At 49.0% G+C, this 19,334-nt stretch overlaps 1 protein-coding gene across 13 annotated transcripts in view; it reads right to left on the bottom strand.

The window, feature by feature from the left end:
* PKP4 (plakophilin 4) overlaps nucleotides 1-19,334 on the bottom strand; it is a 1,672,883-nt gene that overhangs the window by 1,205,187 nt on the left and 448,362 nt on the right. For 5 of the 13 annotated variants that reach the window (XM_069616385.1, XM_069616384.1, XM_069616393.1 and 2 more), the window contains one exon: nucleotides 14,533-14,666. The exons of the other annotated variants lie outside the window; for them this stretch is intronic. In XM_069616385.1, coding sequence (XP_069472486.1) covers nucleotides 14,533-14,661 — 129 coding nt within the window. In that variant the 5' untranslated portion in view covers nucleotides 14,662-14,666. The remainder of the gene's footprint in view (nucleotides 1-14,532; nucleotides 14,667-19,334) is intronic. 13 annotated transcript variants of the gene reach the window in all.

Consider the following 19,334-nt stretch of genomic DNA (forward strand, 5'->3'; position numbering starts at 1 on the left):
GAACGTCGTGCACTTAAGCCAGGCTTGCCTTCGTAACACTACGCCATTGTTGATTTGCTTAAAGCCTGATTCCGGCAGGTCGACAGCAATGTTAATGGACTGATTGGAGGCCTCTTCTCCCTCACGTACGAGCAGCACGGCAGACTTCCTGTGTTCCTCCGGCAGATGGTCCAAGATAGGAGCTAGTTGATGCCACATTTCCCCATCATATCTGGCCATAATATCCAGGGAGTTGGCTGCTTTAACTGTAGTCGCTCCAACCGATAGCACTTTCTTCCCAAAAGCATCTGGTCTCCTGGCTTTGTCTGGCGGGGTCGTGCATTTGTGTTGCGATCTTGCCTTTCTGGCCACCGCGGCGGATACCACCGATTCCGGCAAAGGTTGAGACGTCAAGCACTTGGGAGTCGATTCCGGAGCCTTGAATTTCTTTTCCAATCGACCTTTTACTGCCAGTTCTGAAAAAGGGTGACGCATGGTTTTCAGTCCCTCCTGCCAGACATGGTCTAAAATGGGGATAGCAAATATCGCCTTTCTTCTCTTGCCCATATGATCGAACAGAAAACAATCTTTTTTTCTCTTCTTCTAGGACTAGGCCAAACTCCGCACGTGCCTTACCCATCATGGCATGGAAAGCACCCACATCATCAGGTGGTGATGGCTGCGCCGGACTCTTCGGAGTTTCCATCTCCACTTCAGAGTCCCATGTAGGGTCCCTTGAGGGGGATAACAAGATGTCTGAACCCGACCCTTCACGTTCCGACTAACAGTTCTTCTTCCTGTGGACGAGAACGATCTTCCTCAACCGGGTAAGCGGTAGGAATTCTGGATGGAGGGCGAGGAGCCGGGCCTGGCTTGTCGACGACTGGCGAGGCCTGTAGCACTGTCGGGACAAGCTGAGGTAACAGAGTATCCAACCGCTCCAACACCTCCAGAGACAGAACAGCCTGGGGATTCAGCAAGGAAGAGGTAACTGGAATGGCACTTCCACTAAAGAGCGACCCCAAACCAGTTGGTTGTAGTCCCAGATCGGTTGGATGTGTGACCGGATCACGGTCATCCTCCGACGACGAGATGGAGAAAGCCGCTTCTGGTTGCAGCAAGGCCTCAGGCGGGATCGGGTCAAAAACCTCCGGTTGCCATCCCACCGACGGGGCCACCGTCGACGATGACATCTTTTCCATAGGCGCCGTTTGACCTGACGAAATAGCCGTCGGAAGAGCCGTCGCCAAAGACAAAGCAGGCGTCCACAACCAGATCGTTGTCGATGAAGTCTGTGGAGCAGACTTCAGGCGTTGAGGCGTTCCCGCCGTTTTTGGCCTCGACTTGTGGGACGAGGACTCTCGACTCGAGGTAGACCTATGATGGTCTCCTGAGGAGGATTTCGATGAGTCTTTTCTCTCCTTTTTAGAGGAGGAAGACGAAGCCTTATGTGAAGAGGAGGACTTCCCTCGGAGAAACATCCTGCGGCTTTTTTCAGATGAGCACGATTTCTTCGTCTGAGGCTCCGCCGACCCTGATCGACGAGGGGGGACAGGAGACTTAGATCTCGAGGCTGTAGAGCCTACCTCCGATGCCGGGTATGCACCCGCTCCGTCATTGAGCCAAGTAACCAGGCGTCTGTTGCGGTCTTTTAGGGTCTTTTGTGAGCAGCCTTGACAGATCTCACACGTGTCCGCCGTATGATGAGGGTGAAGGCAGTAAATACAGTCCATATGGACGTCTCCAGACATTCTTCGAAAAGAAACAGTCGAAGAAGAAGAATGCACAACCTAATAAAATAGTAGATACGAGGTAATCCTACTACTTTGGAAGACGGTTGAAATCTGAGGGAGCCGCGGGGGCGGGGCTACTTCTACCTCTACGTCCTAGTGGCACAGGCGTACGTGGCCCAAGACGACAGATAGGAAAATGTTGACACTTTTGTGTCCTATGGAAAAGGTCTATATAATTTACCGAGGATTCCCAGCCTGACGACGGGGAATATTCCAAGCATGTGAATCCATGAAAGATCCAATGCTGGAGAAATATAGATACAATATTACCCAAACTGTGTTGGTACTCATTTCCCAACCTCAGAGGGATGAAAAGTTGAGGTATATAACAGACTAAATCAGTGACTCACCCCCTGAAGTAAACCATTGAGTCTAGCAATTATTCTATAGAAATGTAGAAAGACATTTTTAGGTATTCCCATTCTCTTACTTAGGGCCAGTGCTGAAAGTGTTAGACGTGTGGAACCACTGTCCTTTTAAAAAAAAAAAAAAAAACGTTTAAGAGGCCTGAGCAAGACAGTCCTACACTCGAGAAGCAAAGAGCCACATGGTGCTGGCCACAGCCCAGGACCGTGCATTTTATTTTTTTGCGTTAGCAAGGGAGACCTCAGGGGGTCGCAGTTGCGACCCCATGCAATCCTTAAATGACGTCCCTGGACATATGCCAAATCGAGTTCAGCTGGAAACATGGTGTTGCAAGGAAATGTAGAGTTTAGATGGGCATGACCTATTCCTACCATCAAGGAATACTGAGCAATGACATTCAAGCACACCAAGGCAAAAAAAAACGATCTGGTGAGTAGGTGAGTGGCATGTTGTAGTATGCATAGAAAAGGTTCTGGTAATCTGTGCATCCTTATACATCTAATTATCTATGCATTAATGTTACGTTAGCGAGTTGGTGTTTCAAACAAAGAACTGGGCAAATTAGGTAGGAAAGGAGTGGTTTGTGGTCCCCATATAGCAAGTTGAGAACTTGGTGCCGAGATTTGTGTGTAACCATCATGGTACAGTTCATAACTAAGATTGCAATGGTTGCTTGAATAAATAAATTGAGAACCATCCGATAACAGGTTTCTTATATACCACATCATTAAAGTCTCAAAGTGCTGTAATAACTGGTGTTGCTATAAATCAACTCAATGGGCCTCATTCCAAGTCCAGCAGAAGCTGTGCCAGTAATACAAGCAGGTTGCTGCCGGGCTTGCAATATTCACAGGCGCCTGGCTTGCCGGAATTACCGGGGGATTACGACCCCAGCGTTCCAGGAAGTCAGGCGCCGGTAAATGTTAATCCCCATCCCCAATGGGAATGGGGAGCACAGAAGCACTGGCACCATTAATAGTGCTGGTGCTTCCGTGTAGGTCTGCTTACTGTGGCTGTTGTGCTCAGCAGGGTCCCACCTGCCAGGCACAGTAGCTCCAGCAAGCAGCCCTGCAGTGTGCCAGTCCGGTAACAACGGTGCCGGTAGGCTTACTGGCCCACTTAATGAGGCCCAATGACACCCATATCACCAACAATAGAAAAATGAAGTGACAATTGATCAAGCTATATTGTGTCAACGCTTAGAGGAAATCAGTATTAGCTGGGTGGCTCTTGGCTGATTTGGGTCCTTTTTGGCTGACGGGACATAATCCTCTCCCTACCCCTTTTTTGCAGCCTCAACCCAACTTGCCTGTAGAGTTCGGCTATTCCACCATTGTTTACTGTTTATGTTCTCCTCTAGCCAAACTTATACATGCACAAGGCTGTCGCTTTTATGCGGATGATATCTTCTGCGTTGATTGTGACTGTTAGGCAGAATCATATGCAGTACCCTTTGGGAACACCACACACAATTAGGACTACCAGTGACAGTACAAATTCACCTTTGGTACAAGCCCATACTACAAAGTAAAGTGGTAGCGATGGCTGAGCAGCCAGACTTATCTCAAGAGTAAAATGAGCAGTATCAATAGTTAGACAAAAGGACAGCAATGACTATGATTCAAACAAACACTGAATCAAGGTTTGAGTAAAATATACATATATCAGTTAAACATTTCACTATTATGAAGCAGTTGAAAAATCACGATTCTAATACATTACACCACACTCAATAGATTCTGGACAAGTTAAGCTCAAAATGAAGTGTTAGCATAATGGCACTCCAGCAATTTAAAAAGGGAGGGAAAGACAAAGATAGACAAAAGTTGAGCAGCACCAACAAGTAAGCAGGGCAATCTAGAAAAAGGAACTACAGTGAGGAAATCAAAGCAAGAGGCCTTACCCAAAGTCAATGGACCAAAGTCTTTGAAGAGGATCACACAGTTCAGAGTAGTTTGTGGTTTAGTCTTTGCCAAGAGTTCAGAACGAAGTTGGTCGGACGAAAAGTTACTTTAAAGAATAGAAAAGGACAAGCCCTCAGATTGGCAAAAGATTTCACACACTTTCACCGCGGTCGGACGCAACTAACAGCCGGGTTAGCACAGTACCTTTAGAGCAGGAGAATGCTGTAGCTGAGGCAGACTATCCTGGCAGATCCTGCAGGCTCACGGCTCCTGAAGCGACTGTCAGACTGACAAGGAGGAGGAAGACTGGAGGGTCCTGCACTGCCCAGGGAAGAAACCAGCAGCGGAGCAAAGCAACGAATAAAAGGTGCGCTCCTTAAAACCCAAGCAGGGTCCGTTCCTCCTGGCTATCCGGTTCACTGTAGCTTTGTATAGCAAATTCGACCAGAGGAGGGAGACCTGGCTTGCAGTTTGGCGAACTGGTTTTGCCACCAGCTCAAGGGGAGAGATTCCTAACAAGTCTTCCCCGTCGAAGTTTGAAGATTCAGACCCGCAGCAGAGCTTCACCGGGAGGTTCAGTAGTGGTAGAGGTTCTCTTCTGTCAGCTTCTTATCGGTTCTGTCGATCCAGTGGTGACTGCCTTTCCAGCCCCAGAGACCTGCTTTTTATGCAGTTTTCCCCCATTCACACAGCCTGTCAATCACAGCAGGGTGGCTGTCCCGCCAGGACAGTCACCACAGCCAATCATACCAGAGTGAGACATGGGTCTCCAATGAGACCCTGTGCAGGGAGTCTCAAACCCCTCCCTGACATCCTGTCCCCCTCAGACATTCAGGCGCCCAAGGAGGGCTTCTGTGCAGAAGCCCACCAAAGGTCGGCGAACAAAGGAATCAAACCTGGTTTGGCGCGCAGAGAAAAACACAAGACTTTTACAAAAGAAATGGTGAATAAACCCAGCCGGAACCGTATAAAAAACGTATATGGTCTAGCGGGTTTAAGTTCGAAGCTACCAAGGTAGCCGAATACAATACCAAGGTTATTTAGAATAACTGCGGTAGGAAAAATAGGGTCGTTACCACTGCCACCAGCCAAATCTTAATGAAAAGGGAACAAAAAATGTTCCATGAGAAAGACAAAGGGATAGCTATTAACCCTTTCCAGAACTCTATGTAAGATAACTTGTACTGGGTCTGTGATTTAAAAAGAATAAAGTCAATGGCACCTTTACATGTTTCTGGGAGACAGTCCCAGAAAATGGAGGCTGAGTTGGGAAGTCTGAAAAAGACAACCCTGTGTCACTGCACTGAAGGTGCTGTGTAACACAGTAAAAAGATGCCTATGGAGTAGGCGAGGCACCACAGTCTATGAACACAAAAATGTTAAACACACAGCAAAACACATGCAAGAGTGGGGGGGAAAAAAGGTTCACTCTTACCAGGTGAAAAATATAAATCCTAGAAATCCAGAAAAGCTGCTGAGGGACTCAGTAGGTAAGGGAAATTAACCATTTTGGGGAATTCTCCCTAACAGACTGAACTAGTGTTCTCATTGAGCAATTGTCTTTCTGCCATTGATAATTGCCAACGGTCTCAAGCTAAACTCAGAAGACAGAAATAATGATTTTACGGAAATCCTCTACTGTGTCTTCAATGTGGACAAAACATTTCTGGCCTGTTTCTTGGGGCCCTCTGCCGAACCGGGTTCCCATAGTTAAGAACTTGTGAGTCTAAATATCCTTATTGCTTTGCATGGTTCCAGAGGTCAGTGCTAGATGTAGCTCCTGTCATTTTAAACTCAGAACGTTGAGGAAAATGATGCCTTAACATTCCTGGGAGTCCGAGCAGCCAGGTGGTCTCTGCAACCATATCAGGTACTCTCGATTTGTGCAATTGTTTCTTTCTCAGCCCAAATTCCTGACTCGACGCCTGCAGGTTCTGCAAAATTCTGCTTCTCGCCTGGTTGTGGGCCTGCCTACATTTTCCCACATCTTTAAGGTCTTATGTGACCTTCACTGGCTCCCTGTGGGACGAGTAAAATTTAAAACTCTTTGCATCGTCCATAGGGCTTTCTATGGCTCTGGAGCTGTGCATTTATAGGAGACTTGTCAAGTATGCTCCTTCCCGTAATCTCTTCTCAGCAGACCTTTTGCTCCTTTGCGTTCCTCGGGTGTCTGGAGTACCATTGGTGGTCGTGCTTTCTCACTGGCAGCTGCAGTTCTTTGAAACTCACTTCCTCCTTCCTTGAGGACATTTGTGACCATCTGCCCTTCAGAAAAATACTTAAGACTTTTTTTATTTGCTTAGAGTAAGAGTGGCCCTGCTGCCTCTCTGCTTGTGGGGGCCTACTGGTAGAAAGTGGACCACCAGCGCCAAGATACCCTCAGGTCATTGTTGCACTTTATTAAATTTACTTAAAATATGATCTAAAGCCGAACGGAAAAATAGAGAGACTGATGGGTTCCTCCACTGAAGCTAAGCATCTGAAACACTGAACCTCAAAAGAACAGATGAAGGCAAGTCCCTTTGACACGCTGACCATAAGGAGCCCAAGCAATGGAAGAGACTTCTGGAAATCTAAATACCCGACACATTCAAAGAAAAAGTCTGAATTTTTTAGAAGCTAGACATCGAAACCGTTACTTTCCTTGTTCAGTGTTCGAAGTGTACGAAAAGAAGTAGTAGAGCTATGTTCTATGCTGACCTGCCCCTCTCCCCACAAACACCATCCCTGCGCCCCCTCCCACACACAATCTAACCCCCTAAAAAACACACCTACTATTTATGGGAAAGTGCAGTGCACTGAAGTGCAAACTTCAACATCTTCCTACACTTTTATTTTAAAATTAAACCATTCCAGAAAATAAAAGTATAGGAACAGTGAAACTTAAAAATAAAGTATGGTGGCAATGCTCCCGACCTCTCCCACCCACTTCGACCTCTGCAACTCTCTTGTACAAGTTCTCTATATCGAAGACTACCTCCACAAGCATAGGAAAGATGTTTCACTGAAAGTACTGATCTTCACTATTACCTTACTGACGGTCTGTGATTACTGCTCACCACTAATCACTAGTACCAACCCCCCCACCACCCCCCCCCCATCTCCACTTGAATTCGTTGCAACCAAGAAAGGATCAAGAGCACCAGGAGGAGGAGGAGGAGGGTGAAAGCATGAGCTGCATTTTCTTTGAAAAAATGAGCTAATCCCCACCAATGCTACTCAACTGAAATTAATTAGCACCCCATGTTTTGCACTGCAAATTGTTAAGGTGATACAGCTTAATGTAAACCCGCAATAGGTTTGTCTACTTTAACTACCCATATCTTGAAACAGTAAGTACTTATCAATTGCAGACACGCTGACTTTGCTATTTTAGAAAAAACGGTCGCGTTGAGAACTTCCAGAACTAGTAAATTCATTAAATCATTGACCTGGGGGCCTAGCGACTTTTTCCTTCAAACACTTTATGCGTATATTTTCTCCACAAACTTGTGCAAGGAAGGGAAATGGACCATCTTCCTTTACACGTAAACACAGGCATTGTTGGGGAATTTGAAGATTGCACTTCGCATCTGAAAACAGCATCTGTAGGGTTTTGCCTTCGCATTTGGCGAACATGCCAGGCATATGATAGACAGCCAAAAAATACAGCTTTTGCCAATACTGCCTTACATTTTGTTATGACAGAAAGCAGTCAAATCTCCTTCCCATGATTGTAGCGATTTTTAGATTTGGGAGCCAATGTTAGGATGGAGACAGCAAAGCCACATTCTAAAATGTGCTTTTCTTAATGCTAAAAATGATCTGTAACAAGACAACCAACTTGTTTGGGGTACAAGCCAGTGTCTAAATACAAATAATAAAAGCCAAATGTGCAGCAGTATGGGATACATTACTCATCCGTAATCGTATTTCTGATGCTTGTATCTGCTTAGATTCACATGCTGTGCATAGGCCGACATCTAGTGGAAGCTGCAGAGTATTACAGTTTGTTTTTCGAAAATGGGCGTCGACACAGGGTGTGCCAGTAATACTATCCCTAGTGTGACGTCCACTGTACCCAAGATCCCTCACGCGTCTAGGATCCTCAGATTGTATTTTTTCTGACATGAGGTAGCATGAGGAGTAGCGCGAGTACAGATAATCCAAGCAGATAGATCGAAAGGTAAACTACAAGCAACCATGCACCTTCTCTCAGAGGAGAGGAAGGTAGGTCGCATGTGAATCCAAGCAGATACAAGCATCAGAAATACGATTACGGTGAGTAATGCATCCCTTCTGAGGCTTGTGGAATCTGCTTAGATCACATGCTGTGCATAGATTAGCGAGCAGTACCTGAAGGAAGTGGGATGTGAGAAGGGTCATGAGCAAATAAATGTCTTAGAACCGCTTGTCCCACTTGTGTATCTGCCTTGGAATGGGCATCAATGCAGTAATGCTGAGTAAAAGTGTGAATAGAGCTCCAAGTAGCTGCTTTGCAAATGGTGTCAAGGGGTACATTTGCAATGAAAGCCAGAGTGGCCCCAATGCCTCTAGTAGAGTGGGCTCATGGCGTGAAAGGCATAGTTCTTTTAGAGAGTGAGTAACACAGCTGGATACAGTTAATAATCCACTTCGAGATGGCACCTTTAGAGACCCGATCCCCCCTCTCTGCCTGTAGCTATGGAGTCAAACAGTTGATCTGTTTTCCTTAGCGGTCTGGTTTTATTTACATAGTAGAGGACCGCCCTACGCACATCTAGGGTGTGTAGTTTCACCTCAGCCGAGCTTTGAGGGTCCTGGAAGAGAGCCGGAAGCTCGATGGACTGGTTTACGTGGAATTTAGATATAAACTTAGGTGAGAACCTAGGGTGTGTGCATAAAACCAGTTTGTCTTTATGGACAGTAAAGAAGGGATCCTGCACTGACAGAGCCTGAATTTCACTGACCCTTCTTATAGAAGTAATAGCTACTAAGAAGGCCCTTTTATAAGTCAGGTGTTTGAGACTGCTTTTATGCATGGGCTCTAAAGGGGGGCCCATGAGCTTAGATATCACCACATTAAGGTTCCACCCTGGTGGTGGGTTTGAAATAGGAGGGTGAAGTCTCTTTACTCCTTCCATGAAGGCTTTAACTACTGGTACTTTCCACCACGAGACCTTGTTATGGGAAGTGGTGTATGCCGACAGGGCTGCCAGGTGTACTTTCAGTGAGTTAAAAACCAATCCTGCACCTAGCAGGTGGAGCATGTATGTAACAATAGTGGAAGGAGTGCAATCAACTAGGTTGATTTGTCTACTCTGGCACCAGATAACGAATCTCTTCCACTTGTCAAAGTAGCAGTGCCTTGTGTTTGGTTTCCTAGATTCCTTTAGGATGTCCATACACCTCTGTGGTAAATTGAGATGTCCAAACTCTATGACCTCAGGAGCCATGCTGCCAGGTTCAGTGAGTTGGGTTGCTGATGCACTGTTTGACCTTGGTGCTGGGACAGTAGGTTGTACCAGGCCGGAAGTTTGATGGGCTTGCACACCGCCATCCTGCGTAGGTGTGGGAACCACGGTTGTCTTGCCCACATGGGAGCAACTAGGACGAGCGTCATCAACTCTGTTCATCTTGTTGACCACCTTCCTGATGAGGAGTTGGTGGAAAAGCGTACGCAAACATCCCTGACCAGTTCATCCACAGGGCGTTCCCCTGGGAGTCTGGTTGGGGGAACCTGGATGCAAATCCTGGGCATTGTCTGTTTTCACTTGTGGCAAATAAGTCTATAGTGGGGAAACCCCACTGAGAGAAGATATCTTCTACGACCTCTGTGTAGAACCCATTCGTGTTCCTCTGGGAGGGAGTCTCTGCTCAGAGCATCCGCTAGGGAATTGAGCTCCCCTGGAACATGTTGTGCTGACAGGAAGATGTTCCGTCTGAGTGCCCATATCCAGATTTTCTGGGCAAGCTTGGACAGATTTGGCGAACTAGTCCCTCCTTGCTTGTTCAGGTAGAACATGACTGTCGTGCTGTCCGTCTGGATTTGCACTGTCAGGTTTAGTAGTTAGGGCTCGAACGCTTGAAGCGCTCTGAATACTGCCAGAAGCTCTAGCAAGTTGATGTGGTTCTTGGCCGCTGAGGGAGACCAGAGACCCTGAGCTGTGTGGTGGAGATGGTGAGCGCCCCACCCCGTCAGACATGCATCGGTAGTGACTACTGCCTGTACTTCGGGATCGTAAAAGGGTTTCCCCTGTGCAAGATTCTCTCTCGTCCACCAGTGAAGGCTTTGTACTAGTGTTGGTGAAACGACCACTAGATCGTCCCACTGACCACTTGCCTGAGACCACTGTTTCGCCAACCATTCCTGCATGGGGCGCATGCGCACGTGGGGGACCAGGTAAATACAGGACGCCATCATGCCCAGCAAACGCATTGCTTTGCGTACCGTTATTTGGTGACCGGACTGATATTGCGGAATTTGCAGTAGTATATTCCGAATTCTTTCCTCTGAAGGAAATGTCAACCCCTCTTTGAGTATCTAGGATTGCTCCTAGGAACTGTTTGGATGTGCTTGGCACCAGGCTTGACTTTCTCGTTGATTGAGAAGCCTAATTCGTGGAGGAGGTCGATAGTCCTTTGAATGTTTGTTCTGCAAATTACTGGAGTTTCCCCTGTTATGAGCCAGTCGTCCAGATAAGGGTACACCGGGATTGCCTCCCTGCGTAGGTGTGCAGCCGCCACCGCTAGTACCTTGGTGAATACCCTTGGTGCCGAAGCTATCCCGAAGGGCAGTACCTTGAACTGGTAGTGCTGACTGTCCACCGTGAAGCGCAAGTACCTTCTGTGCGCTGGGAACATGGAAATATGAAAATAGGCATCTTTCATATCCAAGGTTGCCATGTAATCCCTTTTTTAGGAGGGGGATTACTTCTTGTAGCGTAGTCATTCGGACCTTTTGGGGCTTGACATACTTGTTGGCAGGCCGTAAGTCCAATACTAGGTGCATGGTCAAATCTTTTTTTGGCACAAGGAAGTTGAATAAATACCCTTGTTTACCTGGTGTCCCGGGACGAGTTCTATCGCGTCCTTAGCTAGCAGATTGACGATCTCCTCGAGGAGGATCTTCTGGTGTTCTAGAGAGTGTACTCTGTTGTGGAGGATGGTTCCGGGGACGCTGCAGTAGTTCTATACAGTACCCTGCAGATCCTGTTGACAGCACCCATCTGTCTGATGTGATCCCTTCCCAAGCCTGGGTGAAGTTGGAAATGCGTCCCCCTACTGGGGTTGCGTCAGAAGGGACCCTGAACTGAGCGTCACTGCTTTGGTGGAGGCGTGCCGCCTCCTCTACTGGGGCTGCCTCTGCCTTTACCACGTCCTCTCCTACTACCCCTGCCATAACCCTGGGTAGACTGTTGGCTGTCGTTCCACTGTGTACCCTGCCCCTGGGAATAGTTTGATACTCTCTGGGAATTTTGGCCGCGTGGGCGACAAAAATTACCATTCCCTCTCTGGTGGGGGTTTATTGGTTAGCTGGCCAAGGGACTTGTGTCTCATTAGTCTTTAGCATTCTTCAGCGCGTCCTCGACCGCCTTACCAAACAGATCGGCTTCCACCAGTTTGTCCAACAATGATGCCTGGGTTTCTGCCTTAAAACCAGACTGCCGTAACCACGCATGTCTCTTGATAACAGTACCTTCTGCTATCAATCATCCTGCGTTGTCCGTGGCGTCAAAAGTTGCTTTTAAAATGCAACCAGACACGGCTCTACCCTCTGCGGAAAATCGTGCTAACTGGCCCTTTAAGGGTTCTAGTGCAGAGGCTATGAGTGCCGCGACTTCTTCCCACGGATGGCAGTTGTAGCTGGCCAACAGGGTGGTGGAGTTTGCAATCCTTACCTGATAGGCGGATATTGAAGCTACTTTCCTGCCGAAACCATATAGTTTTTTGCTCTCCTTGTCTGGAGAAGCTTCGGACGATGACAAGGGTGTTCCAGCCCTCTCACGAGTGTTAGTGACAACCAGGGAGTCTGGCTTCAGATGTCCTCTTATATAGAGAGGGTCAGACTGGGATGCCCTGAAAAGTTTTTCAACTCTGGGATTGACTGCTCTGGTGAGGTTCGGGTTCACCAGGGATGGGTCTATTCTTCGTTGAATAGACTTAAGGATAGGGATGGTCTGGGCAACAGGCCTCCTTTCTCCCACTAACTCCTCGGCGAAGTCCCTCTCTTCCTGGACACCATGGGTGTCAATATGGAAATGTTCTGCTGCTCGTGCGAGAACCTCGTTCATGAGGGGTTGGTTATCGACAGGGGAGTCGGTAACCGGGGCTTCTTTCTCTACCGGGGAATCTACTCTGTAGGTTTCAGGGTCTTCCTCTTCCTGGTCCTCCTCATCCCCATAGTAGCCCGTCCCGGTTTGCTCTTCTACCATGCCAAATTCTTGGTCCTCACAAAAGGAAGTCTCTCCTTGATACTGTGAGTATGGCCGTGAGTATGGTTGTACGTCAAAGGGATCCGCAGACCTCATAGGTGTCTCAAACCGGGGCTTCTTACTCGGGGGATAGGATCATTAGAGCCTGAGGGTCTAGCCCCTTGTGGATTATATGAAAGGAAATAGTCTGGATTTTTATCATAAAAGTCTGCCAAAGAAGACATCCTTGACATGACCCTATCTATGTCATCACTCGACCATTCTTTGGAACTGGGAAGGACTCTCTCAGAAAGTCTAGGAGACTTATCCTGAGTAGATTTGCTGGTTTTAGAAATAGCAGCAGACTTGGGCTTGTCTGTCTCTTTAGGAGGAGTGGAGTGTTTCACAGGTGTGGAAGAGTGCAGTGGCTGCTTCTTCTGCTGTTTTCCCCCCTCCCCGTGAGTCCCTTTGTGGCACTGGAGGTTTTCGACGCCTGGCGTCGAGGATCGGGGTAGAGTCCCTGTCCTTCGAACGTGGGGCCGTGCTGACCTTGTCTGCAGGCTCCGACTCCTGGAGAGCGGCCTGGGGGTGGAAGTCGTCTTCGTCCTCTGACGATTTAACTTCTGTTAGCTTAGGGAGCGAGGCACTCTTGCCAAGAGTGGATTATTGCCTGGAGTCATGCGGCGATCTCGATCGAGAACGCCCAGAGGACACCGATTCGGACCGTTCTGTATGTGCCTCTTTCTGAGAACTCGACTTCGTCGAGTCTCGGTTGGACTTGTGTTTTGTTTGAGTGGTGTGTGAAGCGCTTGTGTCGCCGGGGGCCGTAATGCCCTCGCCGTCCGAAAGCACGGCGTTGCTGCCATCGCTGAAGGCGTCCTCGCTGCCATGGCCGCCTGCATGGCGTGGTTGGGCCCAACGCTTCGTCGAACGGTCCTCAAGTGTCTTAGGTTTAAACCTACTACACGCTCTGCAGTTCGTCTCGGGGTGGTCCCTCGGCAAGCAGAGATTGCACGTGGCGTGCCTGTCGACCCAAGGATATTTGCGATTGCACTTGGGGCAGAATTGAAAAGGGGTACCCTCCATACGCACCTTGAGGCAGCGGGCTGGTAAGTGTAGGAAATGTATAAGGTGTACCTATATACCAAGAGTGTAGAGTATGTCCAACCCCCCACTCTCCCTACTTGCAGGGCCGAGGCCCAAATCCGTTGTGCAGCAGCCGACGGTCGAATTCTTCTCCAAGCCGGCGCCGAGTGTCGAAGTTCGACGTTGGGATGGGGAAAGGATGTAAATCGCTATTTTAGCAAAAGTATGGCTAATGCCAGGGGACTCCGCAAAATGCTTAGGACCAGTATGGCGGAAAAAAACAATCTGAGGATCCTAGACGGGCGAGGGATCTTGGGTACAGTGGACGTCACACTAGGGATAGTATTACTGGCACACCCTGTGTCGACGCCCATTTTCGAGTGTCGAAAAACAAACTAATACTCCACAGCTTCCACTAGATGTCGGCCTATGCACAGCATGTGATCTAAGCAGATTCCACAAGCCTCAAACACATTTATAGAGAGCTAGTGACCTTAACTAGCATTGGACGTGTTGCTCTAACGCAGGTTCTGCATGCTTTTTCTGAGAAATAGCTCACAACTGTTTTAAAAGATCCTTTCCCATTCTGGCTTGACTCCCACCATGTTTTATGGTGGCTGCATTCCTGGGCTCTTAGTGATCACACCAGCAACAGGGGCCTGTGCTCTTATCGGATCGCCACCCCCACACTCATAGGAGACATCTGTACCATTCCACATGCACTTTCGAGTTCGCCCTTTCATTTCACTGCAGCTAAATACCAAGCTAAGGCATTTTCTGCTCACAGGCCTCCATTATATCAGTTTATTTTTAATGGATGTATGCAGTTCGCGAATATATATGGAATTTATAACGCGCATATACACAAGTGTTTCAATATATACAGATGGCTGGAGTGGAGATGGGCGGAGGCTCTACGATGGCCCACAGATCTTTATCCGGATATAGAATGAATTCTGCCCAAGATTTCTGCATGTATGCGAGTTTAGCATTGCACAACTGTGTTCATTCTATTAAATAAATAACCATTACCTGCTCTTTGACAGAAGCTAAAATGGTGTTAGCCGTGGTCTTGGACTCCATGTCTGGGTCTGAGGAAGCACTGTGGGTGGTGTGTTGAAGTCGTTCCCGCTCCAACAGGTCCAGCTCAGTGGCTGGCATTCCGCCTGGTAAAGAAATCAATAGGATATCAATTGTACTATACGTCATTGCTCAGCTTCTATAGTCAGCAAGGATTTTTTTTTTTTTTTTTTAATCTGTTTTATTATTTTCATTGTGTCATCAACGTGAACATACACAAAAAACAAAGTGCAATCACACCCATCCCACCCTCCCCCCTCCCTATCCCAACTTGTCCGGGCCCAAACGTGTTACACCACCAGTTCATCCACGTGATTGTTGTGGGTCATCTGTGTCATCGCCAGAGGAGCTTCCCATGTTGGGGCTGAACAGCGTAACCGTTAGCTCCACCCATTGTAGTAGGTCGTCTGAGGTGTCCTGCCTTTGTTGGCACTGCGCCATCTCCCAGACCGCTGTCTCTGCGTTCGTCCATTTGCGGAGGTCTTGCCACCAAGTCAACAAGCAGGGGGCCCGCGGGCGCTTCCAATTCATTGCAATGCGTCTCTTCGCCAGTATATACATTAGGTCTTTTAGTTTATTGAGTGGTCTGTTCTTCTTGCTTCTGGGGTATATGCCGAGGATGCATGCTTTTGGCGTATGAACTTCTAGGGTGATGTTCGCCTCGGCCACCTTGGCTTTGACCTGGGCCCAGAAAGACTGAATGGCGGGGCATCCCCAAAACATATGTATCATCGCCGCGTGGGCTTCGTTGCATTTGGGGCACCCAGTGGTCACAGCTCCACTAAATCTGGAGATGACGTCTGGTGTGAGATACGCTCTATTCGTAATGTAGAATTGGATGAGTTGGAACCTGGCGTTCCTGGATACTTTCCTGTGGTATCCCATTATGGCCCCCCATTCATTGTCTTCGAATTGTGATCCTAGTTCCTGTTCCCACGCCGCCTTACACTGGAGGTTTCGTTGGGTGACGCTGTCTAGCAGTGTGTCATATATTCTTGAGGTCTCATGGCCACCCTCGGCCGCCCCGAGCAGGTCCTCAATGTGTTCGTGACCAGTGTTTAACGGATCCGTTGGTGGCCAGCGGGTCACCAGTTTCCTAATCACTGCATTGTGGAGTAAGAACTGTCCCGTGTGGATACCAGAGACTTTTTGTAACTCCGCGAAGGTTAAGATTCCCTGATCATCCGCCAGGTCGCCCAGGGTAGCTACGCCGCAAGGTTCCCAAGTGTCTCTTATTATCCTATGGCTTCCCGGTCTGTTGGCCATGATGGCGGCTATAGGGATCTGAGGAGAGTAGGGGTCAGGGATCAGTGCAGCCTTGCAGGCCCTCCGCCAGATTTGGACGCCCAAGAGAATCAGGTATGAGTGAGGTTGTTTAGACTTGGGTTCAGACCATAGCAGGTCCCTGAGGAGCAATTGCGGGACTTGCGGCTGTAGCAAGCGAGTGTCCGTAGTGGCCTCGTCGGCCATCCATTGTATCACGTGCTTCAATTGTCCGGCCAGGTAATACAGTTCGAAGTTGGGCACTCTGAGGCCCCCCTTGTCATACGGTCTCTGCATCGTTTCGAGGGCGACCCTACGCCTGCCATCCTGCCACAAGAATGTTCTGCACAGTCTGTGTAGTTCGTTGAAAAATTGTCGTGGTATGTTGTGTGGTACGTTGGTGAAGAAATACAGCAGTCTGGGAAGCGCCACCATTTTCAGCAGGCCCACCCTGCCCGCTACCGATAGCGGCAGCCTGCTCCAGAACTCCATTGACCTTGCCAGGCCTTCCTTTGCCCTCACTGTGTTCAGTACGTGCTCAGTCTTGGGGTCTCTGTGCACTCTGATGCCCAGGTATTTGAAGGAGGAGGGTTCCCAGTTTAGGGCAAGATCGGGGAGCTGACCGGCCATTTTCCCGCTCAAGGCGGCGAGGGGGAATAGGCATGATTTGTCCCGGTTGATCTGGATCCCCGTGTATCTGTGAAATCTATCTAAGGTTTCCAGTATGTAGGGCAGTATGTGTGTGGGGTTTGTTAGATAGAGGAGCATATCGTCGGCGTACATGGAAATCACATGGTTCACCCCATCTACTAGTATGCCTCCATCCCCGTATTCCTGTCTCACATATGCTGCCACGGGTTCTATAGCTATAATATACAGCATGGGTGATAGGGGGCATCCCTGCCTAGTTCCTCGAGAAAGCTCCCATTTGTGTGAGAAGGTGCTGTTGGTGCGTACTCTGGCCTCTGGATTGGTGTAAAGGAGTGTGACCCATTTTATGTAGCTGAGCCCTATTCCCATCTTAGACATGGTGGCCAGGAGCCATCTCCAGCGCACTGAGTCAAATGCTTTAGAGGCGTCAAGGGATGCTACTGCACATTGTGTCCGTCTGCCTTCAGTGCTGTGGATAACATGGTGCAGTCTGCGTAGGTTTTCCGTAATGGTTCTACCGGGCACATATGCTGTCTGGTCTTGGTGGATCAGGGACGGGATGACTCTGCGTAACCTCATGGCCAGGATTGCTGCGAGAATCTTGCTATCTGTGTTCAGTAGGGATAGCGGCCTGTACGAGCCGCACTCTGCGCCATCTTTATCAGGTTTCAAGAGGGGTATGATGGTTGCCTCTCTCATGGTGCTGGGTAGTCGGCCTGTGTCGTATGCCTCGTTGAAGACTTGGGCAAGTAGTGGGGCTAGTTCGGCTTCGTAGGCCTTATAGAACTCGCCCGGGAGCCCATCCGGACCTGGGGTTTTCCCTGCGGGGAGCGTTCTAATGATCACTGCGACCTCGTCGGGGGTTATTGGCCCTTCCAGGGATTCAGCCGCGTGTTCCTCGAGGTGTGGTAAATCAATGATGTCCAATACATCCCCTATTTCAGTGTCTGTTGGCTGTGAGGGGTCGGTGTAGAGGGCCTGATAGTACTTCGTGAATATATGGTTTATGGTTGCTTGTGAGTACGTGTCTACGCCTTCATCATCGCGCATGTGGCAGATAGGTATTCTAGGGGTTTCCCGCTTGCAGAGCCACGCTAGTAGCTTGCCCGGTTTGTCACCGAGGGCGTGGTTTCTTTCGATGTATTTCGTGTAGCTGAGTTTCCCGAGGGCCTCCCAATGTTGTAGACAGGCCTTCTTTAGTTCGATTATGCTATGTACGTGGGCTGGGTCTGAGGAGGCCAAAGATTCTAGTTGCTGCAGCTCGTTTTCAGCAATAGCCAACTTAGCTGTGATAGACTTTTGGGCCCCCCCTATAGTGGCTATCGCCTCCACCCTAATCACTACTTTGTAAGCTTCCCATGCCGTGCTGACATGTTGGACACTGTCCTTATTTGTCAGCCAATAGTTCGCCGTGCATTGCCTAATCTGTTCTTGGAAAGCCTTGTCTAACAGTGCTTCGCCTCTGAGTCTCCATGTGGGTATGGGGGGTCGCGGTGCCGTTAATGTCCAGGAGGTTACTATGGGGGAGTGATCAGACAGCACTCTAGCGAGGTATTGCGTGTCTACAAATGTGTCTAAGTGTTCCTCGCTCACCAGTAGGCTGTCGATTCTAGTGTAGACCGCGTGAGGGGGTGAGTAAAAGGAGTAGCCTCTTTCTTCCGGGTGCTGAGTCCTCCAGAGGTCTAGCAGGGCGTATTGATGTAAGAGGGCTTTCAGTATTTTAGCGGGAGGGGAGGGGCGGGTATGTTTGTTATCCGATCTGTCCATACGCGGGTCAAGGGTGCAGTTATGATCGCCACCCCATATGAGCGTGCCGTCTCTGTCCGGGCTAAGCCGGGTGTATAAGGAGCGGAAGAAGACCGTCGCATCATGGTTGGGGGCATAGGTGTTTACTAGGCAGAATTCTCTGCCGTCTATGGTGCCTCTGAGCAAGGCCATCCTACCTTCGTTATCGATGTGGGTGCATGCGAGGTTGACGGGAATGGTGGGGGCAATCCATATCAGGACTCCCCGTGCATAGTTAGAGTACGTGGTGCCTATCAGGGTTCCTCTCCATCTCTTAGCCAGTGCCGCAAGTTTCTGTGCATTCAGGTGGGTTTCCTGCAATAGGGCGATTCCTATCTTGTGGCGTTTGAGGAAGGTGTGGACCCTGTGTTGTTTGATGTAGCTGTTCAGGCCCCTAACGTTCCATGACATGACTTTAACAACGTTAGTCATGGGTGTAGCGTGAGTGTGAGGACGTGGGTGGGCTGCCCTGTGGTGTCGCCCCCCGGCCTATCAGTGTATGGTTCAGTGGCCTGCTCTGGCGGTGGCACTTAACAATACTAGTTTGAAGTGGTGATGTGTGGTGGTCAAGGTGGTTCCGGACTTTCCCATTAACTAACTGGGACGGGATGCTAACGGGCAATTTCCCGACCCTGCAAACAGTGAACTTGGCGTTAGCCAATAACAGAACTAGTCTAACGGGGTTCCCCCCATCCTGACATCCCCGTTTCTGCTCCATTAGACCTACGGTCCTCTGGTGCCCTACGGGCGGGTTAGATACCCAAAGAGATTCGGGGGTGCGGGCCAATCCCCTTGGTAGTGTCCGATACCAAGCGGTGCCATTCGGTCAGCTCCAAGACACTCGATGGTGCCACAATCTGCAAGGTGAGATTACTTCGCATACGTCCCGATAAAGTGGTTTCATTAGGCTTCCTTGGGGGTGCCGTTTTCTCTTGTTTTCCGTTGCCTTCCTTCTATGTCAGGGATCTGCTCCCTGTCCATCCATTCATTTATATCTGTCGGTGATTCGAAGAGGTGCGTTCGATTGTTATGGATGATCTTAAGTCTGGCCGGGT

The sequence above is a fragment of the Ambystoma mexicanum genome, chromosome 9 (genome assembly GCF_040938575.1).
Source record: "Ambystoma mexicanum isolate Mex_15411 chromosome 9, UKY_AmexF1_1, whole genome shotgun sequence".
Lineage (NCBI taxonomy): Eukaryota > Metazoa > Chordata > Amphibia > Caudata > Ambystomatidae > Ambystoma > Ambystoma mexicanum.